General features: G+C 60.5%; 1 protein-coding gene across 7 annotated transcripts in view; it reads right to left on the minus strand.

Annotated features, from left to right (window-relative positions):
* Nucleotides 1-27,475, minus strand: part of EXD3 (exonuclease 3'-5' domain containing 3) — a 76,282-nt gene that overhangs the window by 43,834 nt on the left and 4,973 nt on the right. For 2 of the 7 annotated variants that reach the window (XM_059926138.1, XM_059926137.1), the window contains exons 2-5: nt 15,916-16,029; nt 8,012-8,076; nt 4,519-4,692; nt 4,000-4,167 (exon numbers count right to left, since the gene is read on the minus strand). In XM_059926138.1, coding sequence (XP_059782121.1) covers nt 4,000-4,167; nt 4,519-4,692; nt 8,012-8,076; nt 15,916-16,009 — 501 coding nt within the window. In that variant the 5' untranslated portion in view covers nt 16,010-16,029. Of the gene's footprint in view, nt 1-3,999; nt 4,168-4,518; nt 4,693-5,366; nt 5,549-8,011; nt 8,077-15,915; nt 16,030-20,537; nt 20,676-20,861; nt 21,035-27,475 lie in introns of those variants that run through there. The other 5 variants (XM_059926144.1, XM_059926143.1, XM_059926140.1 and 2 more) reach the window with 4 other exon arrangements.

A 27,475-nucleotide genomic window follows, 5' to 3' on the forward strand; every position in this document is an offset into this window, starting at 1 on the left:
CTGCTATTAATAATTTCCATACATCGTGCTCCCATTATGAGCAAAAATAACTAGCCGGGCAGCCCGGCCCCGCCCCCTGCAGCTCACAGAAGGCCCAAAATAGCGGCCTGGGAAAGGCTGCTCCGGTGGAGGCCTGGACCCGCGGCCTGGCCGGTGTCCAGGAGCTCAGCCTCGGCCAGGCCCCAGGGGGCCCAGGGCCAGGGGAAGGGGGTGCAGGGCTTGGGCGAGGGGGATAAAGCAGAAATGGGGGAGGGGCTGGGGCGGGGCCAGGGAAGGAGCCAGGGTTGAGGAGAGGGTGCAGGGCTTGGGGGAGGGGCCCAGCGCTGTGGGCAGGGTGCAGGTGCCACCACGTGGGGACCTTCCTGGGCACCACTCCAGCCTCACAGGATGGCTCTGACCTCTTCTGGACGGGAAACCCCCGAGAAGTTGAGGGAGATCTGGACCCTCATACAAGAAGGCCAGAGTGCACACACTGGCGGCCTCACACACTTTATTCAGAAACTGGGGTGGTCAGAACCCCGTCCCCAGTGTCCTGCATCTGCTGGACCCTTGCCTGGCTTCCAGGCTCCTGAAGGGCCAACATCTGGACCTGGGCTTGCTCGCGTCATGCCACGGTTGGAGAAGAGGCCGTGGGAGGGACGACTGGGGGCCTGGGACCCTCCCACCCTCCAGATCAGGCCCTGGGCAGTGACCTGGGAGAGGGGAGGGGGGGCAGCGAGGTGAGCCCCTGCTTCTCACCACTCTGCTGGGCTGTCGGCCTCCATCGTCTGAGGCTCCAGCTCCTCAACAGGCCGCCCGCCGCGCCCCCTCCCCCCCCCCCCCCCCCCCCGTGAGGGGGGCACAGCCCTGGTCACAGGACGACGCTGTCAGGGGGTTTGGGTCCCCTTCCCTTCTGCCTGCTTCCTCCAGGGCAGCCAGCCTCTATCCAGGCCAGGCTGGAGCCTCTGTGCACCCAGGCTGCCCTCTTTTGGCCAGGCAGCCTGCGTGGACACTGAGGGGTGTGGCCAGAGCATCCAGGGTTGGAAGGCCATGGACACCCCCAGGGACAGTCTGGGAAGTGTCCTCATCCTGCCCCTGCAGCCCTGGGGGGCTCTGTGGCCTGGAGGCTGGGGGTGCAGAAGAAGAGGAGGGGCACCGTCTGGCCTCACCCGGCCACGGGAGGGCGCCCTGACTCCATCGGGGGTGGCCACGGTTACCTGGCAGCAGAACCTCCTCCTCTAGGAAGCCCCCGGCCTGGACTCCACCTTGGATCTACTGGCCCGGCTGAGAACTGGACTCTGGTCACTTCTCTGCTGAGGGGCCAGCAGGCCAGGCTGCCCACGGCTCACCACCGGCCTCGCGGCCACGTGGGGGGCCCCGCGGGTGCAGGAAGATCGCCTGCTGGCCCAGGTCCCTGCAACTGGCTCCAGACCCAGGCCGGGGAGCAGGCCCAATGGGAGGAGGGTAGTGGCCGGGACCTGCGGATGGACACTGCCCAGGGCCGGGCCCACCTGGCGCCTCGCGGGCCTCCCTGACCTCCGCCCAGGAGGCTGAGAGCCAGCCAACGAGAAGGGGGCTGCGCTGCGGCTGGTCCAGGGCAGGGCTGCAGGGACCTCTGACCAGACAGACCCCAGAGCTGCCGCTTTGGGGGAAAGTAACTAAGAAGACCAGAGGGGCTGGGGCGGTGACAGCGGGAAGAGCCCTGCACTGACGCCCGACTGCCCGCTCGGCCAGCAGGGGGGCCGGGCAGGTGCCCAGACCCGGCGGCCGGACCCCGGGACGGCCGACGGGCCTTCCATCCTCGGCGGCTCAGCACGGGCCTGGAGCCAAGGGGCCTTTTTTTTTTTTTTTTTTTTAAAGCAAAGCTATCTTTTTACCTTGATAAGCTGTTTAAAAAATGTAAATAAAATAATGCAGCAGACAAAAGCAGGCATTGACGCGGCCGGGGCCAGCCGCCGCCCTCGACATGAAATATCGCAGCGCATTAAGTCGTGAGTCCCCGCTAATCCGAGCGGACAGGCCTGAAGGCGGCCCCTCGGCGGCGCGGCGGTGGGCACTGGAGCGTGTACTGCCTGCCGGGCCGCCCCGCTCGGGGACAATGGCCTTTCTTCGCACGAGGGGCCTGTGCGGGACAAGAGCCCCCTTTGTGTGCAAGTCTTGCCTCAGAGCGCGAGGGAGGCGCATTCGGCCGCCCAGACGCTCTTTGAAAGGCCTGAGCGTAACAGGAGACGCGACACACCAGCCCGCCTTCTGCCTCGGCGCCCGTTCAGCCCCGGCCGAGCCCCGAGCAGCCGGGCGCCCGGTCCCTGCGCCGCCACCGTGGCCGCGCGGCACGTCCTCCACCTGGGCCTGGGCCGCACACCTCTGTCCCGACGGGCCTCCTCGCCGGGAAGAGGGCCCCTGCCTGGGTGCCGGCCGCGCCCCACGCCTGTTGGCACCCTGGCGCCACAATCTTTGGGCCCCACGAGGCAGCGGGGGAGGTGAGCCCGGAGCGAGCCTCTGGTCCCTGGGCGCTGGACTCATCACCCGGGGGGAGGGCACCTCTGAGCCGGGCGCCCGGGGCTGCCCCACCTCCCCTGCCCTGCGAGGTCATCGCGAATCTCGCATCTCGGGGCGCGAGGAGCCCCGGGCCCCCTGCGCCTGCAGCACAGCTCAGAGCTGCACTGACAGCGCCTCCTCACTGCTCACGCGTGGGCCCCGCCGCGCCCGACCACACCCACAGACGGTTCACCCCCGGTGAACCCGGCCAGGCCCGGGGACACTGGGCCGTGACCTCAGAGCTCCCTCTTCGTCTCAGAACCTTCTGGGCTTAAATGAGAACCAGTGCTGCTCACAAAGGAGACTCAGCAAACCCACCGAGCTTCCAAAAGCCCCCAAATTCCCACCCAGAGACCTGCAGCCTTCTAAGCCCCACGTTCGCCCTCCTGGCCCAGCCCTTCCCACGACAAGGGAGCAAAACGCCCTCCCCCTCGGGCGGCCCCCAACCCACACGCGTCGCACACACTGGGGACTCCTGACTGACGCGGCTGAGAATCTGCCCCAAGCCAGCACGATGCCCCACAACTGATCTTCTGAAAACCACAGGTGTGCCGGGGCCGGTCCCCGGGGTGGGAGCCAGCAGGGCCCTTGGGATGCAGACCCTCACAGGGTCACCACCACTGGCCCGACCCAGTCCGAGGGACCCAGCGAACAGGCAGGGGTGGGCACCACCCAGAGCGCAGCCCCCAGCTCTGGGGCAGGGCTGCACGACAGGTCCGGGAGGCCGAGGGCAGCCTACAGATGCCCGGACAGGTGCTTTGTTACCGACCAGGACTAGAGCACAGTGGCCAGTCCCCCGGCCTGGCGTGGTCGTGGCTTCAGGGCCCCCCACGCAGGGAGGGTCTGTCCTCATGGAGCGGCAGCTGGGCCCCAAGGGGCCTCGGCTCCCCACCCCCAGGCCAGGCCAACACGGGACCAAGTGACCTTGGGGGGAGTCTGGGCAGGGGCGGGAGAAGAGAGAAGCGGGCCCCGGGTCCGATCTGGGCCCAGGGCACAGAGACTGCGGCTAGCTTCTCCCGTACCTGCACTCCTCAGCCCCGCCGAGAGCAATTCTGGGAGTTAACAAAGGAAGCTGGGCCACAGCCACGCAGGCTTCTGGGCCAGAGCTGGGCGTCCCCACGCCACTGACCGAGGGGGAGAGGCCGGCGGGCACCTGGGGAGGAAGGGCCCTGAGCGCGTGGTGCAGACCAGGCAGGGTGTGGGGGGCTGTACCCAGCCTCTTTCTCAGTCGGTCAGCGTGAGGGGCTCCCAGGGCCTCCACACCAGGCACGAACCTGACATGGTCCCCAGGGCGGCTGGTCCCCGAAACCCTGCACACCAGACCTGAGGCCCCCTGCAAGGCCCCCCACGCTGGAGGGCGGAGGGGACACTTCTGGGCTAGGCGCCTCGAGCCCCAGCCTGGCTCCCGCCCACCGCGCTGACCCACGTGGAGGCTCGGCCCGTGGACGAGAGGCCCAGAGCCACAGCGAGGGTCTCACTCACTTCTTTGAACTTGCCCTCCTGGTGCAGCCGGTGGACGTGAGCCAGCAGGGGGCTCCGGTCTGCGTCCTGCAGCTGGAAGATGCTGACCAGCGGCTCCACGAGGCCGGGGGGGCTCTCGGCGAGGAGCTTGACCGCACGGGCCTGCAGCTGCTTCAGCCCTGGGCTGCCCTGGAGGCCCCAGACCCAGCTTCAGTGGAGGCGGCAGCCGGAGTCACGGGGCCTGACGCGGGCAGGGGGTTGGTGCTTGGGCAGGCCTAGTGTGGCCAGCACCTGCAGCTCAGAGCCAGTGGGTGGACGCTGTGGGTGGGCAGGGGCTGGTGGGCAGGGGCTGGCGGGCAGGGGCACAGGCAAGGAAGCTGAGGTCGGCCCGGCGTGTGGCTCTCGGGAGGTCGAGAGCCCCCGACCACCGTGGGCGACCTCCACAGGCCGCAGGGGCCCGGCCAGGTGCACGTGGGAACCCCGTGCCGAAGCCTGGACGGGCTGGGAAGGGGCAGGCTGTGGGCCGCGGGCAGGGCTCACCCGGGCCGGCCCCGGGCACGGCTGTGCCTGCAAGCAGCGCTTCAGCTCGCGGGCGACCCAGGCCTCCAGGGAGGGGCCCTTCCCCCGCCAGCCCCGGCTGCCGTCCAGCATGTCCAGGAGGGCGGCGAGCGGGTCCTCCAGGGCGGCGAACCCCCTCTGGGCTTCCTCCCGGAGCTGTGGAGACACAAGGCCTCGCTGTGGTGGGTCCTCCTGCCGGCCTCCCCCACCCGCACGGAGCCGCCCACACCTTCCTGGTCCGCTGCACCCAGGCCGGGCACAGGGACCGTCCAGGCCAATGGTCCTGCAAAGGCTGGGGCTTGCTCCCTAGGCCAGACCCTGGGCGGAGCTCCTCTGTGCCCTGACCACCCGCGTGGCACGCATGGGACATGGCGCTGGCCCTTCAGAGACGGTGACAGGTCAGCAGGGCCCAGCAAGCAACGGGAAATGGAAAAAAGGAAAAAACCCCAACTGAAAAATGCCTTTTGTTTACTTTTCTACCTCCTGTGCTGGGAAGCTCTGGGAGACACGTAAAAGCCGAAAGACAGAGACAAGAACAGGTGTGCTCCCCAACACCCACGTCCAGGGGGACAACGTGCATTTCACCACCGTCTCTAGAGCAGCCGGGCGTCCTCTGCGTGACCAGCGGGGCCCTGTGCACGGCCAGCCCGCCACGCCCTGCCCGCTCCAGTGGTTCAGGTCACTGCAGCTCCCTTGACCGAGGACCTGCTGGGGTCCGGCGCAGGGTGGAGCTGCAGGCGTCAGGTGTGAGCTCAGGGGGCCGAAGCCCTCGCACCCAAGGGGAAGGGGCTCTGGAAGGGGCTGCCCTCGCTGTGGCTGTTGGAACTCACCTGAGATGGCCTCAAACAGACCCTGAGGACAGCTGTCACCCTCCAGGACGGATGGGGAAGGCCACACACACCTCTCAGGGGTCTGAAGGGCACCAGCAGGGGGCCGCGGTTCCCACAGAGCCTGGGGGCCACCATCCAGCATTGCCCGAGGAGGGGGTGGGGTCTCCATCAGCACCACACCCCTTGCTTGGGAAAAGGAAAGGTCTAGAAGGACCCAGCTCTGGCCTTTGGATTTGGATTTATTTCCACGTGTGCTCAGGAGGTTGGTCCTGGGGACGCCCCTGGGGACCTGGCCCTCAGCCGCCAGAGGGAAAAAGCTGCACTAAGGTGAGCTCGCAATGAAAAACGACAGGACACACAAGGAACAATTCACCATGAGTGATGACCACAAGCAGGGCGATTAAAGCTCTAAGAATAAAGAATAATAAGATATCGGTTTGGGAATGAAAATAGAATATAAATATGTCTAAAATTATAAAAGAAAAGAATAATCAAAACTAAGTAAAGAATAAGACGCAAGTGGCCCTGAGTGGTAGCTGCAGCCCTGGGGTGGACCTCACGCACCAGGGTTGGGCCCCAGGGGTTTACGTCTGGCCCCGTGCTACCCCTGCCCTTGGCGTGGTGGGCTCAGCGTCCGTGTCGATGATCCTCCAGATCCCCGGCTCTGAGACCCTGGCTGACCTCCTCTCTCCCTCCCTCCCGCCCTCTGGCCTCCCCCCCCCGTCTCCAGATTCCCTGTCCTGTCCGGTCCCCGAAAGCTCCACGTGCTCTGCTGGGCTCCAGCTGTTCTCACGCGGCCGCCCCCTGGGTCCCTCCGCTGCTCCCTTGGCCCCCAGGACACCCTGGCTCATCTGCACCCTCGTCCTCAGGGCTCGAGCCACCGCATCTCCAGCTGCTGGGCCCTTGGTTATCACACATGTCCGAGCTTGGACACTGGGCAGCGTGGTGCCGGCTGATCACAGGAACCCAGGACAAGCTCTGGTGAGCAAACGTGTGTCCCCTCCAGGCGGGAGCTTTCGCCAAGTAGGGAACTCAGAGCATTTACATAACTAACCACAAAACAAGCCTGTCCTGTGCAAAAATCAAAACAGATGGACCGGGCTCCTTCACAGCCAGAAGCAAACAGCTAACCGACATCAAGACACAGCCCTGTGTTTCTTTGGAAATGAACAACAGGTTAGTCGAAGGAGACACAGTGAAAATCAGAAAACAAGAAGGACGATGGACTCCTACACATCAAACCGGCGACGAACAGAACTCGGGGGGAAGGTGCGGCGTTAAATGCAGCATCGGAAACCAAGACTCCTGGAAACCGATGACTTGGGCGTCCGGCTACCTGAAGGCTGAGATCAGCCCCAGGAAAGAGGCACAAGGCCGGGGGAGGGGCAGCGCTGCCGGGAGACTCGGGGGTCAGGAACCGGGAGGGACCTCCGGCCGAAACCGTGGTGACGTGGAGGAAGCGGACGCTTCCCAGAGAAATAAATCCGGAGACAGACACTCTGCCCAGGCACAACCGTTAGGGAGACCGCCCCCAGGCTTCATTTGCAGGTCCCCCCCCTCTCCCCGCACCACCCGCGCCCTGCTGCCCCCGGGGCAGTGCCCGGCTCGTCCTCAGGCTCTGCGGGCCGCTGGCTCCTGCCTTCAGTGAACAGGGGTGGAGGGTCCTCTCCAGCCCAGCTCACAAGCCGGCTCACCGTGACACCAGGGCAGAGAATACAACCTCACAACGAGCCCGCTCCCAACAGGAAGGCTGAACAGCACCACAGCCCTGTTTCCTGAGTCTCACCCTCAAGCCACAGGGCGCGAAACTGGAAAATCAAAAAACGTCTGGCTTTTGCAAAAACTCTGGATTCTCCAGCTGACGGCTAGAGACGGCCGCTCGCAGGCCTAAGCGCAGGCCGTGGACGGGCCGCTGACTGCCCGAGGCCCTGCAGCTCAGCCGTGCGGGGGGCCCAGGCCCGTCCGGAGAGAAGGCCGGCTGCCGGCCCTCCTCCACCACGAAGCGCTGTGCAAGCCTGGAGCTTACCTGCTCCGGACGCCCGCCCGCCCAGCCTGCCCCAGGTCTGGGCGCTCCGCCCGCCCTCGGCGGGCAGCTGGAGGCCAGGCTGGCACGAGGGGGGGGCCCTCTCCCTCCAGCCGCGCGTGCTCCCCGCGGCCCGTCCTCCCCAGGAGCCAGGGCAGCCTCCCTCGCCCTTTCGCTGCCGCAAGGGAGCAACGTGCAGGAAAGGAGCGGCCGAGGGCCCGGTAGCTGCACCACCTCGGGGCCGCGAGGCAGAGGTGCCCTCCCGGCACAGGCCACGGCGGGACACGGTCTGGGCAGTGGCGGCTGCCACTGCAGGACCCCCAAGTGGCCGTGGAAGACCCTGGCAGCCTCCCCGCCAGAGCACCTCCCGCCGGACCACACGCATCCCCCCCGCTGTCCAGACGGGCTGTCCTGCTGCCCCTCTGGGAGAGGGGGCGGCAGGCGAGGCCTGGCAGGTGCCCCGCGCTGCCCGGAAGCTGATGGTGGGCACAGGCCCTCCCTGCCTGCTCTGAGCGTCCGGCAGCCCTCGTCCCACGGCTCCAATCCCAGGCATTCCCCAGAACATTCGGACACGGCAGCCTGCCGAGGCTGGCGGCCAGGTGCCCACACCCCGAGTGCTCACCTGTCCCAGCTCCCGAGTGGACCACAGCGTCTGCAGGGTCTGCAGGAACAGGAGCGGGTCCCGGCCTGAGGGGACAAGACAAGGGCCGAGGAGGGGCTGAGAGGCAGGCGGGGGCCAAGGCCTGGGGGCTCCCGCAGACGCCGCCCAGCGCCCACGGCCCCTTGTGCCCTCTCTGCCCCTTCCTCAGGACTGTGGCCCGGCCACCCCGCAGGGCTGCTTCCCGCAGTGCCCACCGGGCTGGGCTTTCCCCGACAGCTCAGGGAGCCTGGCCTCAGATTTAAGCCGTGGTGGGTTCAGAGTGGCCGTGTGAGCGGGGAAGGGGCGTCGGCCGCCGGGGCTAAGTCGGCAGTACTGACCTGGCCCCCCACGGGCAAGGCCCGCCCAGCAGGGTACGCCGCCCGCACACCCGTCCACTGCCCACCATGTCTGGCCTCTGGCCCCTGCCGAGGCCCCGAAGTGGTTCTGGCCTCTGTCGCCCCCGTCTCCCCTCCGCCCCGTCCCGGCCCCGGGTGAGCCCCACGCAGGCCGGCCGCTCCCCAAAGCTCCCCCACCCCTATGGCCGCTGCCCCCTGAAGCCGCTGTCCCTGCTGCAGAACGGGGCGTGGAGCCATGACACAGGTGCCACTCAGCCCGGTGCTGGCCGGGACAGGGGAGGTCGGGGTCACCCTCCTGCTGGAAAAGGGTCGGCGCCCTCAAGCCAGATCCAAGGTCAGTGCCAAGGAGCGCTGGCTGGCCTGGAAAGGTCGCTGCTGCCAGCTCTTGGCTTGGGAAAGAAGGCTGCTTCTGAGGCCAGGGGACCGGGGACCCAGCTCCGAGGTGCCCATGGCCACCAGCGCCCCCTGCCGGCCTCAGCGGCACCGCCCCGGCCTAACCCACTCCCCCACCCCCGCTCCCGCTCCCTGGCAGCCCGAGCCTTGCGGCCCGGCCCCTCCTGGCCTTGCGAGTTCTGCTTCAAAGGCCCGGGCGCTGTAACCTTTCCAGCCCCGCTGAGAAATTACAGACAAACCTTCTGGTTCTTTTTTTTTTTTTAAACTGAATGACCACACTGTATGTATGTATGTATTTATTTACCTGGCTGCGCCGGTCTTAGTTGCGGCATGCATGCGGGATCTGGTTCCCTGACCAGGGATCGAACCTGGGCCCCCTGCATTGGGAGCGCGGAGTCTTAGCCTCCTGGTGCTTTTGTTCAGAACCGGCAGGCGCCAAGGCCCAGAGCCCAGGGAGGACGGGAAGGAAAGCAGCCAACGGGGGTCTGGGCTGCTGGCGTGCCCCCGACCCCAGCCCAGGAGGTGGGAGAAGCCCCTGGCACTTAGCCAGGACCTCGGCCACACCTCGCACATGGTGGGGGTCGGGGTCAGGGGTCAGGACCCCAGCCATGCCCTCACATGGTGTGGGTCGGGGTCAGGGGTCAGATTCAGGACCTGATCATCAGTGCACACACTGGGGCAGGGGAGGCCACTAACAGACTCTCCCGGCCAAATCTGGGGGATCAGGAGCCCAGGTGGCTTCACCTGCGAATCTACCCAAGAATCAGGGAGACGACGGCAACCTGCTGGCTCCGTGTAGGAGGCGGGACGGAGGGAAAGGCTGGGGGCCTGAGCCACACCCTGGAGGACAGCCCCCGAGGACACGGGCTCAGGGACCCGGACAAGACACCCGTGTACACCACAGGAGGGTCCGTCCCAGAAAGCAAGGCTGGTTGGACAACTGAAGGTCCATCAGCCTGGTTTGCTAGTGAAATAAAGGACGAAAGTCACGTGATGCTCTCAATAGATGCAGAACAAGCATCTCTTAAGGGAGAGTTCTAGTTATAATTTAAGAAATAACTCAGCAAACTAGAAGAGAAGGAACTTCCTTAACCAGACAAAAGGTGTCTATAAAAATCCCTCAGCGAACACAGAACTCAATGCTGAAAGCTTTCCCCTAAGACGGAAACCCCAGGAGGATGCCCACGGTGCATTCGACGCCAGTGCAGAGCAGCAAGGAGGAAAAGTTCAGGCCATAGGACTTAGAAAGGAAAAAATAAAAGCATCAGCACTCCAATCAACAAACTCTGGTCCCTCCAGACAATGGAATATTATTCAGCACTAAAAAGACATGAGCCATCAAGCCATGAAAAGACAGGGAGGAAACTTAGATGCAAATTACTAAGTGAGAGAAGCCAATCTGAAAAGGCTGCAGACTACGTACGTAGTATGATTCCAACTCTATGACGTTCTGGAAAAGGCAGAACTACGGAGTCAGTATAAAGATCAGGAGTTGCCGGGGGCGGGGGGGAGGGAGGATGAACAGGAGAGCACAGGGGGTTTTAGGGCAGTGAAACTACTCTACGAAACTTCAATAGTAGATAACATGTCACTCTGCATTGTCCAAACCCACAGAACGTACAGCACCAAGAGTGAGCCCCAAGGTAGACGACGGACTTTGGGTGATGATGGCGTGTCCAGGCAGGTCCCTCACTTGTCACAAGTGTCCCATCTGGTGGGGATGGTGATAACGGGGGAGGTGGTGCGTGTGGGAGGGGCAGGGGTAGATGGGAAATCTCCACGTTCTTCTCCATTTTGCTGTGAACCGAAAACTGCTCTAAAAAATAAAGTCTTTAAAAATAAAAACAATACCCAAAAACGTCGTTACGCACTGAACAAATGATTCATTTTTTAGAAAGCAATGAAGAATCTAAAGACAGGTATTAGAATTAATCAATGGACTTATTTCAGCACGGATGGTGAACACAAGGCCAGTATTAAGAAATCTATTGTCGGGACTTCCCTGGCGGTCCAGTGGTTAGGGCTCCGCGCTTCCATTGCAGGGGGCCCGGGTTCAATCCCTGGTTGGGGAACTGGGATCTCTCAAGCCACCTGGTGCGGCCAAAAAAAAAAAAAAAAGAAAGAAGTCCACTGTTCCCTCCATACTAGTGACAGACAGAAATGAACATTTAAAAAATATCAGGTACAGTAACATAAAAAATTTCAAATTTCTTGGGATAAATGTAACAAAAGAAGTTCATGCAAAAAATATAAAATGTCACTGAGAGGGGCTTCCCTGGTGGCGCAGTGGTTAAGAATCCGCCTTCTAGTGCAGGGGACACGGGTTCGAGCCCTGGTCTGGGAAGATGCCACATGCCGCGGAGCAGCTAAGCCCGTGCGCCACAACTACTGAGCCTGCGCTCTGGAGCCTGCGAGCCACAACTGCTAAGCCTGCGTGCTACAACTACTGAAGCCCACGCGCCTAGAGCCCATGCTCTGCAACAAGAGAAGCCACTGCAATGAGAAGCCCGCGCACCGCAACAAAGAGTAGCCCCCGCTCGCCGCAACTAGAGAAAGCCCGCGTGCAGCAACGAAGACCCAACGCAGCCAAAAATAAAATAAATTTAAAAAAAAAATGTCACTGAGAAAAAAATTAAAAGACCTGATTAAGGAAGGGCTATACCATATAATCAGTAATGCAAAGTTGTCAATTCTCCCCAAATTAATCAGTAGATTCTATATTCTAATCCAAACAGTAGCAGTGTGAGTGGGTGCAGGGGGCCTGTCTTAACAACCGCAGGGAAACCAGAGGACCGCCCCACCCAGGCCGGAGCCACAGGGGTTAAGGCTGAGCGTGTGGCCCAGGGAGGGGGGACTTGGAGCCGGAACTGGCCTGCATGAGCCAGGGTGTGCGGCCAGTGTGGGAAACTGCATAACCTTATTGAAAACACTGGGATGTCACCCCCATCTCACACCTACAGGAAACCCACCAGGGGCTGTAGGTCTCACTGTGAAGACAGATCAACAGAGCCTCCGCAGGGCACCTGCACAATACCTTGATGACCCTGGGACACGGTTAAGTCAAGAATTCCTACCAATAGAAAGGGCCCAGCAGGCGCCAGCCAGAGGTCTCCCTCTTCCCCACTGGGCCCTGCAGACCACGCCCAGCACGAGGAAAGTCTTACAGGGTCAGACTGGGCCAGGCTGCTCTCCGTTCACGGCTCCCCCAGGCCCAGTGCCCTTTTGGGTCAAAGCCACAGGCCAGGCTGCACCCTCGGTCACTCACACCCTCGGCTTCCAAGCTGCTGCCGAAGCACCGCTGACCCGCCGGCCTGGCCCCCTCGCCTGACGCTGCACGTGGGATGCGGGTTTGCTGTCTGTCCCCTCCCGATGCTGCCAGCTCCCGGCGGTGACCATGTCGGCCCTGTTCAAGGCCGTGGCCCAGGCCTTGAGGGACACTCTATAGTGACTGCTGGACGGTGCCAAGGCCAGACTCGCACGCGCAGACAAGGTCACCAGCTTCCGTGGCCGTGGGCAGACACCCGGGAAGCCCAAGGTGGAGCTGCAGGGGCCCCGGGGCCGGTGTGAATGTGGGCCCGGGCTGAGTGCAGCAGGCACCAAAGGCCGGCACAAGGAGGACTCATCGAGCACGGCGTGCCCGGCCCGGGGCCACCTGCCAGCCGAGTGTGGGCCAGTCCCGCTCCCCCGACTCAGGGATGCACCACAGGAGGCCGGGCTGAGCTAGGAGGGCGGGCACGGGGGCCTTCTGTCCACAGGGTGGACATCAGCCGTGGCCGCAGCCTGGCCACCGCTGCCACCTCCCCACCCTGGGCCCGGGACTGGGCCACCCTGATATCCTGGACCTGCTGGCCAGGGGTGGCCAGACGGCAGGTCAGGGGCGGCAGGGCAGGTGGCCTCTGGCCTGGTACCTGCCCCCTGACACCACCCCAGGAGCACGTGGGTGAGGGCAGGTGGGCAGCAGTGCGTCCAGAGGACACTGAAACTCAAGCTCAAGAATCAAACTTTGGGGTTTCCCTGGTGGTACAGTGGTTAAGAATCCGCCTGCCAATGCAGGGAACACGGGTTCGAGCCCTGGTCCGGGAGGATCCCACGTGCCGCGGAGCCACTAATAAGCCCGTGCGCCACAACTACTGAGCCTGCGCTGTAGAGCCCGCGAGCCACAACTACTGAGCCCGCGTACTGCAACTACTGAAGCCCGCGTGCCTAGAGCCTGTGCTCCGCAACAAGAGAAGCCACCACAATGAGAAGCCCACGCACCACAGCGAGGAGTAACTCCCGCTCGCCGCATCTAGAGAAAGCCCACACGTGGCAACGAAGACCCAGCGCAGCCAAAGATACATAAATAAATACATTAAAAAAAAAAAAAAAAAAAAAGCACTGCTGAAGACAGGAGAATAGAGAGAAAGGCAACGGGCCCCAGACAAGCGGTTCATCTCTCAGGATCCCAGATTCTGTGGGTCAGGAATTTAGAAGGGCTCCTCCCCAGGGCCTCAGGCACACACCTGAGCCTGGCTCCCAGGGCAAGGCCTCCGGAAGCGCCCCTCAAGGGCGGAAGCAGACCCCACCTTGTGGGAGGGCGTTGCGAGCCCACAGCCCTGCCTGACACTGGGGTGAGATGGCGTCAGATGCCTCTTTGTCCAACCATAAATGTAATGAAATCCAGTAAAAACAGCAATCGATTTCTGTAGAAGCAAACAAATTATTCTGACGTCTATATGGAAAATAAATAAGACACGAGAGAAAAGCAACGAGAGGTTTAGTCCTGCCGGGTGCAGCAGGTCATAAAACCACCGCCATCAAACAGCGTGATGCAGGCAGGCGAACAGAGCAGAAAGCCGGGGAGACTCCAAACACGGGGAACTCAGTGTTGCTCGGTGTCCAAATGGTCCTCTAGGATGGAATGGACCCATTCGTCACCTCTCACAGCAAAATAAATTCCACTGGATCAAAGACTCAAAAGGATCACAGCTAACGCCTCCACAGCACACATGCCAGCAGTCTCTCATTCACAGGTGCAGCTAAGTATAGGGCGACAACTATTTTTCTCAGGTAAGGAAACAGAGAGGTATGTAACTTGCCCATGGTCACACAGCCAGGAAGCTGGGTGCTGTGTTGCCTGTTTTCACAGCCTCCCTCAGGTCACAGCCCAAGGATGGTTCCACAGCTCCCAGGGGCTGGGGGGCCCCCACCCCAGCCCTAACACAGGGAGGGCCAGGCCTGGAGGTTCCGGGTACTGCACGAGCCTGTGAGGGGCGGCGGGGCGGGGACCGGGCTTCCTGGAGGGTCGCGCCTGCCCCTCCCTCCATGCTGAGAAGTGATTCAGCTCTGTCTGCCTGACTTTCGAATTCCCCAAGGAAGGGGGATCCACTGCTGCCCGAGATCCTGGGACCTGCTGGACTTCAGCACGCAGCTTTTCTGATTCAGCTACACTTGCTCACCCAAAGGCCACGATTTCAGGAGAAAAACAATTTCTGATCCCAGTTGCCTTCTCAGTTGGGCAATGTTTTCTTGTTCCCAGGGGAGGGGAGGACGGGAGGGAAGGGCCGCAGGTGTTCAACGGCCTGTCCCTTCCCCTCTGGCCCCCAGCGTCAGGACAGGCGGGGGACGGTGGCACCCAGATGGTCCAGGACAAGCCCGGGCCCTGGGGTGTCAGAGTCCGGGGGCTACAGAGAGGGGGGTCCTGCTCTTGGCAAAACCAGCAGAGGCGCCAGAAGCATCCTGGGGGAGGTACCCAGACCCTGGTAGAGAGATGCCCACTGAAGAGGGCTTCCCTGGCCTGAGGTCACTCACAGCAGAAGGCCAGGGGCTGTGTCTGATGGGGGGCTGTGCCTGATGGGGGGCTGTGTCTGATGGGGGGCTGTGTCTGATGGGGGGCTGTGTCTGATCCCCAGTCACAGCAGGGTGGTGTCAGGGCCTGAAGACTCTGCACATTGGGGACAGGTGGGGAAAAGCACGGTCTGAAGGTCTGGGGAATTTTGAGCAGAAAACGAGTCCATTGTGGGCGGCTGAGTGTGCCTGGGCGCCCCCCTGGAGACTCTGCTTGGAGCAGGCTGTGTGCACCTGCGGAGGACCCCACAGGAGATGGGGGGCCGACTCCACGAGCCTCTCAGGACCCTGGGGTGGGTGAGCAGAGGTTGGGAAGAGGCCCCAGGTTCCCCATCACCTGCAAGAAGGGGCAGCGCTTTGCTTACTTGCTGGGGGCTCTCCCTCCCACCCCTGTGCCCACCAGAGGACCCCAGCCCGGCACTGGGACGGCCCCCCTGGATGCCAGGGGCCAGCAGGGAGGGGCGCCCCACTCTCCAACCGGACACCCGATCCAGGCCTGGGAGGAGCCCCTCCGCCTCCAGCCTTGGTCTCCTCTTCCACGTCACCACCTGTCCTTGGCGGGGCAAGATCAGGCTTCACGTGGCCCCGCGTCTGCCCTGCCCACAACACTCACCGAACACAGGAGACACTCAGAAAGAAAGCCCCCCGGAGCCCACAGACACCACCGCGAGGAGTTCGGGGCTCCCGGAGGAGAAACGGAGGCCAGGGCCTCGGCTCTCTTGGGGCCAGGGACCACGTGGGATCCCGGGGCTCCCAAGCTGAAAGTGCCAGTCTGGGGGCCCTCACTCTTCAGACACCTCCCAGCCCCCTCGTCCTCTCTCCTTCTTGGCAGGACCGATAAGATGCCGTGTGTCCACACTTAGTGTGGGGCGCAGAGCCAGGCTCCAGAGAGAACCCCGCCGTTCCCACCAGCCCCCTGCGCCCAGCTTCACCCACACTGCAGTGTGGGCTCCCTGAAGTGTCCGTCCAGTCGTGGCCAACCCTCGGTGTCAGACATCAAGCAAGTGGCCAGCAGGCGGTCCACTGCAGGACCACGAGGCCACATTTCCCAGGGCCAAGGGAGGTGCCCGCCCGCGGCCCTCAGGACAGGAAGGCCGTGATAGCAGCCACGTGCCTGCTCCCGTCCACAACTGAGGCCGCTCCACACGTCCCAGGCCCCCAGAAAGCCACATCTCCTGGACGCCTCCCACCTGGGGTCCCTGCCCGGTGCACATGCATGCACCTGTACACAGACCCCCCCACACCCACCCCATGCCCAGCGCTGACAAGGGCAGCCAGGCTGGACCTGGGCCGTGAGGGGTGCAGACTCACCCATGGGGACACACTCGCCACCGGCTGGGTCACCAGCAGTGTCACCGGCAGCAGGCTCTCCGGTGGGGTCTCCGGCGGGGTCTCCAGGGTCCATCCTCAGGGAAAGGCAGGGAGCTGCTCAAGGGACCAGCGGAGAGGGACAGTCAGGCTGCAGGCTCCACACAGAAGGGAACGGGCCCTGACGGGCAGCCCCGCAGGGCCCACTTGTGTGCTTGCGGGGTGGGGGGGGTCAGGCGGCCTCGGCTTCCCCGGCTGGACCCGGGACACTTAGCACTAACCTCAGGGGTGGACCCACCGTGAGGACCCCTGAGCCAGCCCACACGGGCACACCCAGCTCTAAATCATCCAGGCTGGCAACAAAGTGGTACCATTCCCAGGCGGCCAACAGGCTCCTGTCGATGTGTATTTTATACAAGACACTTTTCCACGTTTACGGAGATGGTCTAGTTTTCCCTCATTTGCGGTGTGATTTATGTCACGGTGACACACATGGCACCTCCTGCGTAAACCTGAGTCCTGACACAGGCCTGGAGGGGACAGCCCTTGGAGCCTTCTCCTCCCCCACTCCCACAGGCTTTTAGCTATTCTTTCGGACGTTTACATTCACATTTCTCACTAACACGCTGATATGGTTGTTTCCTGAGTGTCCAGTCTTACACCTGACTGACCAAGCTCAAGGTGAGAATTCACTGTCATGCCCCAGCCCCCCAAACCCTGAAAGCCCCTGAAACAGCTCTCCGAGCGTCTTCTGCTGACACACTATTTACAGGAGACAGGAGCATAGCAGGGCTCAGCTGGAGTGAACTCTGGATACTTTCCTGCCTTGTTCAGTTTGCTCCGAACCTGTGCTCCGGCCATGCAGACTGACTGGTGTCAGGCCGGCCCTCCCACTGCAGACAACGTCCACCAGACATGCTTTAGGCGGCCGACTTTTGGACAATAGGCTGTGCACGACGGGTGATGCCCAGGGTGGGCGGGCCCAGGGATGGGCTGGCTCCCAGCTGGGGGCGACCTCCCAGCTAGGACCATAACCCAGAACCTGGTGAGCAGGGCACCCCTCCGGTGGAGGAGGAGGCTGTGCATCTGCGGGCCAGGGCACCAGCTGGAGGGGTCATTCGGGGCCAGAAGTGCAGGTGAGCGATGCAGGATCCCCAGGGCTCCCAGAGGCAGCTGTCCCCAGGCCGAGAGTTCGACAGGGGCACTAACAGTCAAGCAACGCTTCACACTCTGGGCTCCAGCCCAGCGACCGTGGCGAGCGAGCCCCGCCCTAGACCAACTCTGCCAAAATCTAAAACCAAGCCCCAATAAAATCCATGGAACAGGGCTTCCCTGGTGGCACAGTGGTTAAGAATCTGCCTGCCAATGCAGGGAGCACGGGTTCAAGCCCTGGTCTGGGAAGATCCCATATGCCGTGGAGCAGCTAAGCCCGTGTGCCACAACTACTGAGCCCGCGCGCCACAACTACTGAGCCCACGTGCCACAACTACTGAAACCTGCGCGCCTAGAGCCCGTGCTCTGCAACAAGAGAAGCCACCGCGACGAGAAGCCCGCGCACTGCAAGGAAGAGTAGCCCCTGCTCACCGCAACTAGAGAAAGCCCGCGCGCAGCAACGAAGACCCCAGCAGCCAAAAAAAAAAAAGAAATAAAAAAATCCATGGAACACTTTGTACGTTGAGTCCCACCAAGATAAAGATCCACCCTAACAAAATGTCAAGCCATGCCCCCCCAGTTCAAGGTAATCAGCTAGAAATTAACTGTTTACTAGAACAAAGTTCAACATTCTTCAGTGGAAGGTAACAATCCAGAGTCTCTACAATGTAACATTTACAACGTTCAGTACATAATATAAAAATCACAAGGCCTGCAAATAAGAGGAAAATATGACCCACACTCAAGGGGAAAAAATTACGGAAAAGCACATAATGGAAAGCAACTCCAAGGCAGCTCAGAGGTTGAATTTAGCAAAGACTTTAACACAACTATTGTAACCGTTCAAAGAATGAGTGAAAAACATGTTCAAAAAGTTAAAGAAAAATATGCTCTTAAATGAGTAAACAGAGAGGTACAAATGGAAATTCCATGAAACTACATAAGAGAACCAAATGGCAGTTCTCCAATAAAAAGTATAACTGAAATGCAAAATCCACTGATGGGGCTTGACCGCAGATTGGAGATGGCAGATTAGAGTCAGTGACTCTGAAGACAGATCAACAGAAATTATCCTATCTAAAGAACAGGGGGAAGATTAAAGAAAAAATAACACGACTTATTCCCTGCTTGATTTCCTGCAAGGCCATCATTGACAGGACTCTGACAGCATCATAACACCTCCCCAGGATGTTCGGACAAGCCTGTGAGTCTGTCACTTGTTCCCAGAGACATCCCTTCTCAAGCCTCTGCCCTCCTGTCTCGATCTGGATGGCTGCTCTCTAGCCCGGCGGCACAGCTGCTGCCCTAGGGCTCCCTCCCCGTCTTCTCTCCTGGTGCATCCTGCATTTCCTGATTTCTAAGCCTTCATCTTTCTCAGTTTTGCTCCTGGTTCTAGAGGAACACATTCTCCACGAGCTTCCTGAGAAGAACTGCAAGGGAGGGACATTTAACCGGTCTTTGGTTGTCTGGAAATGTCTTCACTGGGCACTAAGCCATGGCTGGAAGGCTGGCTGTGCACGGGCTGCAGGTGAGAGGCCGTCCCCAGGTGTGTGATGGTGACGGTCCTTCCAGCTCCTGACGTTGGTGCGGAGAGCTCTGAACCACCTGACTCCCGACCGTAGGTAGGACGCTGCTCTTCTCCTCCTGGGGGACCTTCCCCTGACAGCATCCAGGGTGCCAGCAGGACGGACGGACGGGGCAGGATCCACTAGGCATGCTCACGTCCTTCAGTCCTGGGAAACGTCCTCATGTCTTCCTGGATTATGTCCTGGCCTCCCTGTTGTCCATTCTCTCCTCCTGGAATTCCTCTGACTTGGATGCTAGGCTTCCTGTAAGAACCTCTAATTTTCTTATCTTTCCTCTTCTCTGCCTCTGGGGGAGATTTCCTGAACTTTATTTTACAACCCTTTCATTAATTATTCATTTCCACTATCAAAATTTTAATAATAGCCAAGAGTTCTTTCCCCTGAGGACCTGGTGGCTTCCAGACGTCTCGTTTGTCGGCATCGATGCCCTCCCCTCTGTTCACGGCCCCCTTTTCCTCCGGAGTCTGGGGGCTGCTGCTCACACTGGAGAGGAGGCCCTGGACGGCTGCTTGGGAACCTGGGGCGGGCGGCACCTGGGAAGAGCCTCACTGTGGGTAACAGGGGCCTGGAAGACCAGCCTGTCTGTCTGTCGGGAAGGAATCCTCCCTTCCCCACCTGGGGTCTCAGCCCCCACCCCACGCAGACCTCCACAAGGCCCTGTTTCCAGCCTGGAGCCACCCCGGCTCTGCAGCCAGACTCGGCGGGCCCTCAGCCGTGGGCTCTGCTTTCCCAGCCTGCAAGGCCCCTCTTCCCTCCTCTCTGCCCTCAAGCACGTTTGCTTTTCTAATGTCTTTACTGTCATTATAATGGACCTCGAGTGGGGCAGGTTATCCGGCCCCTGTGCACAAGCACCCTGCCCCTTGCCGGGACCTAACCCCAGACGCTCCTTCCCACCTCCCACCCCAAGTCTGACCCAACCCCGGGGGGCCTGCCACTCCAGGAGGCTGGGGTCTCTAAACAGAGACCCATCCCCACCGCACACCCTCTTTGGGTGGCCGGGGGGCGCCCCGTCCTCCCAGCTGCCGAGTTGCCGCCAGGGAAGGGAGTGCGGCGCCCTGAGCTGGTCTCTGGGCCCCTCTGCTGGCGGTGCTGTCCCAGGGCGCGTGACCGCAGCTGTCCCGTCCACACCGAGGCCCCAGCCAGGGTGCTCCGCAGGGAGGAGCGCCTTGTTTGCGCGCCTGTCCCGCACGTAGCGGAGGTGCCGCTCACGCCCCTCACGGCCACTGCCCCGTGAAGCCTGCCCAGTCACGGTCTCTGACGGGTCCAATGTCTGTCCCTCTTCTGTAGGCCCTTTCCTGGGGGTCCCGGAGCAGCAGTGGGCGCTGAGGGGTGGTCCAAATCCACGGCCCGCTGACGGGCCTCGTGACCACCCCCCGCATCTCCGGGGCCCATCTGGCCAGGGCGGGGGGTGACCCTTGGGCCGGCCAGAGGGTCCCCAGCAGGGGGAGCTGGAAATGGCCCAGGCCCCGTGGGCCCCTCCCCGGGGAGGCGCCGGGAGCCCGGCCTGTTTCTTCCCCTGTCTTCCCGTCCTTCAGCCCAACAGTCAGGCCTCACCCAGGCCCAGTCCCCGTGGGGTCAGCTCACAGCATCACTGCGGCCTCAGCAAGGCTGAGCGCTCGTCCGGCTGGGCTGGTCCACGGGGTCAACACCGTTGCTGGCCGTCTCTGGAGCCCCTGACCATTCACGGCACACAGCCGTGTCCAGAACCATCCAACCGCCACCCAGCCCGCCAAACAAGCAGCAAACCCCGGGGCAGCGAGCTCCTGGTGGGGCTGGGGCCTGCATCCCTGCGCGAGGCCGGGGTAGGGGCCAGGGCTCTCCCGGGTGCAGCGTTCTGTCGGCACCCTTTCCCGTCTCCCGCCCGAGAACACGGGGCCAAGCACCCACCTCCCATGCGAGGGGTTAAGAGCAATTGGGTTGTTTAAATAAACCCCAAACGGGCGCCGGGGGCTTCTGAAAGGGTCTCCTGCCCACAGCCCTCCTCGTTCCTCCCAGCACAGAGCGGCCCGAGGGACATTCCTCCTTGAGAAGGCGGAGCCTTTATTTCGGCACAAAGACCGGCAGCAGCGCGGGGGTGAACGTCCTGCTCACCCCGCTGCGTCAGGCCCCGCAGGGGGAGCCCCAGCCCAGCAGTGAGCCCACTCCCTGGCGGTCAGGCTCTTCCCCCCCCACCCCCCCCCGAGCCGGTCGGGTTGCCGTCCCTGAGCTCACCGCCCTGATGGCCTCCTTCCCGCTGCAGCCGTCCACTTTGCTGGTCAGCCCAGACCCGGTGGCTCTTTTATGGGAGGGTGTTTTTTTCTAATCCTCTCAATTAGGGGAAATCCCTACAATCTCAAGATCTGCTGCAGGCGTATTTCCACCTCCCTGTTGGCACCACTTTCCCCCTTTCTCTCAGGGGCACAGTGGCCAGCGCCTGGCCACTTGGAGGCAGGTGATTGGCTGGGGTCTCAGGCCGGCCCCAGGTTAGGTGGACAGAGCCAGACCCTCCTTGGGAAAGGACTGAGGCCATCGAAACTCAGCTCTGGTCTGTCCCTGAGCCCTGGAATCTGAAACCAATCGCCAACGAGCGGCAGCAACTAAGCCCAATGTGCTTCTGAGACTGAAAACTGCTGACAACGACCAAGTTCAAGTTCACCCCACTGCAGACTTTAAAAATTGACCTCACTTTAAAATGAAAAAAGTCTGCCTGGAGTCCAGATGGTCTTTAGCTGGAATCGTGGCGCTGGGTCTGCAGCGCGTGCCGAGGCGAACGGGCCTTCCCAGGGGCAGGAGTCCCCGGAGGCCCCGCGGTGAGCACCACCTGGCAGTTTTCGAACGTTCTTTAAATCAGAGTCACCAAATACAACTCGTTTAGCGTTGTGACTTTTGCTGAAAGGGGCTAAGCTGAGCCAAATCCCTGCAAGGAGCCCTGGCACACGACCAGATCTCCACTCACCCCAGAGGCTCCTGCTTCCCCGGCTCCACTCCCTACCTGAGCGGGGAGCCCCCAGCCCAGCAGCAAACCCACCTAGAAACAGACTCAAACCCAAGGAAGGGCGCAGGGGAGTTTCCAGAGAGACACACCTTGCAGGTCAGATTGCTTCCTCCTGAGAGCTGGGACCTACCTGGGAGCCTCCCCGGGCGTCTACCTAAAAGCCTACCTGTAAACCTACCTGGGCGTCTACCTGAGAGCTACCTGGGAACCTACCTGAGAGCTACCTGGGCACCTACCTGAGAGCTACCTGGGACCCTACCTGAGAGCTACTTAGGAACCTACCTGAGAGCTACCTGGGAGATGGCCTGGCCTGCTACAGGTTCTGGGGCGATCAGGGTCCCCAGATGTGCCTGCCCCATGTCCACCAGCCTCCTGCTTGGCACACTGACCAACCTGGCCCAAGGCAGATGCCTCCTGGATGCCCCCCTCAGCCAGGCCCAAGGGGATCCAGCAGGCCCAGTAGGGGAAAGAGGACACCTCAGCAGGGCCACCCTCCCAGGGATGCTGCCTCCAGACAGAGTGGCCCCCACGCCCACCACAGCCCAGCCCCCCCCCGAGAAGTGGAAGGGGAGTACAGAGCGGGTGCTCATGGGCACGTCCCCCCACCCGGCCCGACTGTGCCCAGAGACCCCTCATGTCCAAAGGAGGCCAAGCCAGGCAGGAGCCCAGCTTGCTCACGAGCCGGGCTGGGGGCACGTTCTTCAGGCCGGTCGCCCCTTCTCAAAGCAGCTTTGTGAGCGGCGGGGCAGGGGCAGCAAAACCTGAGACCCCGCAGGAGCCCAGAGGACGTGGGAAGGGCAGCAAGGAGCCGACGATTCACTGTTCCTGACCCGAAGCTGCCCTTCAAACAGCCCAGAAAGGAGAGCTGAAGGACCCCACAAAGAATCACATTGCTGGCCCAGGCCCGTGCCTCCCGTCCATCCGTCCATCTGCCCACCTGGCGCAGGAGAGCACAGAACACGATGCATCCTCTCCGCACCACGGGGAGTGACGGAGCGACCTTTAGAGAGGTCAGCACAGCATTCTGGTTTGGGCGCCAGATCGTGCTTCCTTTGTCATTTTTCTGTGTCGTTTTCCACAACTATGGGGGCGCTGGCTGCGTATCCCCCCAGGTATTCCCTCTGCCCTCCATCGCGGGGCAGGTGGGGTGGTGGAGGGTGATAAGGGCGGCCTCCCGGCCCCACTTCCCCACCTGCTGTAAGCGCAGAACGCACACGGGGTGATAGCAGAAAGGGTCTCGTACTGACTTCTGTGTACCCAGTACGTGTCGGAATAGTAACATGTTGCGTATGCCAGGGTTAAGTAAAATATATCACTAAAGTTAATTTCGCCTCTTTCTATAGAAAATTTAAAACCACACGTGTGGCTCACGGATTTCTGCTGGACACACTGGTCTTGACTGAGAAAAGCAGCTGACCACATAGGAGAGCGGCCCTGCAGGCGGCCGGACGCCTCCCCACTGCAATCCCGGGCCCTCGGGGCAGGACGAGGGGACACCGGACCCCCAGCCGCCACGCCCCGCAACAGCTACGGGGAGACTTACCCTGCTGCCCCCAGTCCCAAATGCAGAGCCACCCAGGTTCCCCAGAGACATGGGGGTGCAAAGCCTGGGCCCTGCAGATGTGGCCACTCAGGCCGCTTCAGTTAAATAACAGCGCTAACTTGAAAGCCATTCAAACTGAATTAAACTTTTGTGCGTACATCTCAGTGACTTTTTAAAGCTTTATTGAGGTGTAATTCACATACCATGGAATTGACCCTTTTAAAGTATACAACTCAGTGTTTCTAGTATATTCAGGCACGTGCAACCATCACCCCTAATCCAGAGCCTGTCATCACCCCAAAAGATTGCCCGTCCCCGCCAGCAGTCACCCACCCTGGCCCCCCGACCTCCTGCACCCATGACCCTGCTCCTGTCCCTGTGGCTTTGCCTGTTCAGGACGCTTCGTGCACATGGAGCCATAATATACGTCCTTTCTTGTCTGGCTCCTTCCACTCAGCACGATGTTTCCGAGGTTCATCCACACTGCGGCATCTCAGCTGGGTAACGTGCCACGGTGTGGACCCCGCCGCGGGCACGTCTGTGGGCAGGGAGCGCCGGGCCGGACACGGCTGGTGTTTAACTCTCGGGGAACCCGCGGACTCTTCCAGGGCAGCTGCCTCGGGAAACTACTCCCCACCACCCCAAGTTCTCGCCAACACTGGTCGATCTCTCTTCTTAGTCCCTCCATCCCAGAGGTGTGATTTTTAACTTACTGATTTGACTTAACGATTGTTCCTTTAAAAATTAAGGTCGCCAACTTTAAACACCAAGGGTCACTGCGATGGTGTCACACTGAATCGAGTTTCTCCTGCAGCACAAAGGAACTAGCCCTGGGAGTCTCGGCCAGAAGGCTCTTCGGGACCCTTTCTCACCGGATGCCAGACTGCAGTGGGGGCAGGGGGTAGAGGTCAGGGGTCACCGGCCCCACCATTCGGGTGGGCTTTCCTGCTTCCTGCCTGCTGTGACTGAGGGCCTCCTGACGACCAAAAACGAGGTAGAAATCGGAGGAATGACAAATGGCTACTTAAAAACCACATTTTACATTAAATATTTAATGTAACGGGGACAAGTCCTCCCAGTGTGTCACGAAGCTGTGTGTCACCAAAGTGGCCGTGTCGGAACAAAGGCCCGTGGGCCTCAACCCACTTGGCACCGGGGGGCACCCGCCAGTCCTCTGGGTTTTCTCTTTTACTTTTTGTGTTTTCTAAATATTATACAATGAACACACTCCGCTTTGTATTCACGAAAAAAAGGAAATCAAGCCACAGATGTTATTCTTAAAAGTTAAAATAGGGCTTCCCTGGTGGCGCAGTGGTTGAGAGTCTGCCTGCCAGTGCAGGGGACACGGGTTCGAGCCCTGGTCTGGGAGGATCCCACGTGCTGCGGAGCAACTGGGCCCGTGAGCCACAACTACTGAGCCTGCGCGTCTGGAGCCTGTGCTCCGCAACAAGAGAGGCCGCGATGGTGAGAGGCCCGCGCACCACGATGAGGAGTGGTCCCCACTTGCCGCAACTGGAGAGAGCCCTCACACAGAAACGAAGACTCAACACAGTCATAAATAAATAAATAAATAAAAGAACGTGAATTTCTTTAAAAAAAAAAAAAAAAAGCAAACTGGGCTATTCATTTCAAAAAAAAAAAAAAAAGTTAAAATAAACTACGATGGAATCTTAGCTTTACAGGGGATGCCAGCCGCCCGCCCGCCCAGATGCCCGGCGGTCTGAGCTGCAGAGCCGGCCGCTTGTGTCGCTGGCTGTCCGTGACCACCACACACACCTGCTGTCTCAAGCGGCGGCCAGTGGTCCTGACTCAGGGTCCTGGGGCTGCAGCCAGGACTGGTGCGGAGCCCGGGGGCCCACGTCCCAGACGGCAGGAACTTCTGAGCCCACCTGCTCTCTGCTCATTGCCTGCTCCGGTCTCCTGCTTCCCCCAGGCCCGATCTGATAGGAGGCCTCGATTTCTTGAGGAGGTTTTCACATTTATTACCATAACATCAGGGCGTTCGGTGTAAACTTGTTTACGTGTGTGGTTCTCACCTTTCATGAATGTTCAGCAAGTTTTTACTTCTTTTTTGTTTTCCCTTAATTAGTCTTATCAAAAGTTTATTTCATTGGTATTTTCAAAGAACTAGATTTTGGGGAATTCCCTGGCAGTCCAGTGGTTAGGATTCGTTGCTTTCAATGCCGAGGGCCTGGGATGGATCCCTGGTCAGGGAACTAAGATCGCACAAGCCGCTCGGTGTGGCCAAAAACAAAACAAAAACACAAAGAACTGGTTTTTGGTTTTGTACCTCCTCATTTAATTATTTAATTGAGCTTTCTCTCTTTTTTTTGAGTTATACATATATTTTTTCAGATTCTTTTCTATTACAGGTTATTATAAGATATTGAATATAGTTCCCTGTGCTATACAGTAGGGCCTTATTGGTTATCTATTTTAAATATAGTCGTGTGTACATGTTAATCCGAAACCCCTAATGTATCCCTCCCCCCCACCTCTCCCCTTTGGTAAACACAAGTTTGTTTTCTGTGTCTGTGAGTCTGTTTCTGTTTTGTAAATGAGTTCATTTGCATCCTTCAGATTCCACATGTAAGTGAGACCATATGATATTTGTCTTTCTGCCTGACTTACTTCATTTAGCGTGATCATCTCTAGGTCCATCCATGTTGCTGCAAATGGCATGATTTCCTTCTAAGCTTTTCTCTTTATTAACTCCCTCTACTTCCTTTTGTTTCTTGGTTTTGACTTTGGGGGCACGGTTTCCTTCCCCACTGGAGACAAATGCCTTCTGGTTAAACGCAGGCTTCTTGGACCTGCCTTTTTGTCGTGATAGCCCAGACGTCCCTCTTCCCTCCGGCTGGCCCTCCTTCCTTGGGAGGTGGAAGCCCCCCCCCCCGACTGGTCCTTCACCCCTGGAATTCGGGAGCCGCAGCGCTCGCTGGCTCCTGCAATTACTCCACACAACGAGCTCTCCTTCCCAAGCTCTGGTTCTGTATTACAGGCTCATTGCTGCCGGTTTGCTCGAAGTTTCTAGCGTTCTGGCTTCTCCTTGCTCGGGGACAGGCCCTGGCCCGCAGAGTAGCCGTCCCGGGGCAGGACGCCGGTGGCTGTGCGGGGGGCCTGCGAGTGGACATTAGCTCAGGGACCAGCAGCACAGTCTCTGCTCTGAAACTGCGGGGGGTCTCCGTCCGCCAAAGCAGAGACGGGTGACCAGCTGCTTCCATGTCCAATGCACCCAGACACCCAGCCCCCCGTAGGATGCAGCCCTTCGCCACGGGATCCTACAGGACAGAACTGAAAGTTTCCTGTTTTACATTCTCCTTTCGACTCTGACCCTCCGAGGAGATTCATCTGGAGCCACTTGCTGTGTGCGTGGCTTCCCTGGAGTGCGGGGTGCCCTGGCGGCAGGGGCCCCTGCTCTTGTCCGAATGCCGCCCTTCCTTGTCATTCGTGCTTTTCTTCTTTAAGCCCTCTTGGCGGGGGCGGGGGCAGGGTCCTCGGCGAACGTGTTCACGTCGGCAGCCTGTGAACACCTGACGCGGTGGGACTTATGACCCACCCAATGCCCCGGCTGAGCCCCGGGGAGAAGCGTGGCCACCGAGCTGAGTTGGGAGGCTCTCCGTGGCCTTGTGCGATGGACACAGCCCGGGGGGACCCAGACCCACACGGCTGGCCTCGGACACCAAGTGCCCCTATCACATCCGAGCCTGTTTTTATTTCCTGAGAGAAAAATCTTATGTGGCATTTTGTTTTTTCCTGGAAGTGCCCATTGTTTAAAAAGAAAACAAAAATTCTTTGTACTGGGCGAAAATCAATTCCGAAGTGCCCAATTCCTGCCCATTTGATTGACATCTGTGCTCCAGAACCAACCAGTTACTGAACTCTTCTGGAAGTAAGTTCCAGCGCCAAGCTGGCCACTGAGTCTTGCCCTCACTCAGGACACGGCCCCTGCGCCGGCCTCTACTGACTTACGAATCGCGGGATCCGACCAATCTCAGCAGTCCCGCCCCCGCGGAGGAGCCGCCTGGGAAGTTCTCACCGGGCGGCAGCGCCTAACAGCGTCCTGACCAAGGCCGGCTCGGGGCTCTCGGGGCCACAACCGCTCCAGGCACCTCCACAGCTACTGGGCAATAGAGTTTATTCATTTATTTTATTTTTGGCCGCGTGGGGTCCTCCTTGTGGCACGCAGGCTTCTCTCTAGTTGTGGTCCGTGGACTCTGTAGTTGAAGCCGCACGAGCTCAGTAGTTGTGGCTCGCGGGCTCTAGAGCGCAGGCTCAGTAGTTGTGGTGCACGGGCTTAGTTGCTCC

Source organism: Balaenoptera ricei, chromosome 6, assembly GCF_028023285.1.
Source record: "Balaenoptera ricei isolate mBalRic1 chromosome 6, mBalRic1.hap2, whole genome shotgun sequence".
NCBI lineage: Eukaryota > Metazoa > Chordata > Mammalia > Artiodactyla > Balaenopteridae > Balaenoptera > Balaenoptera ricei.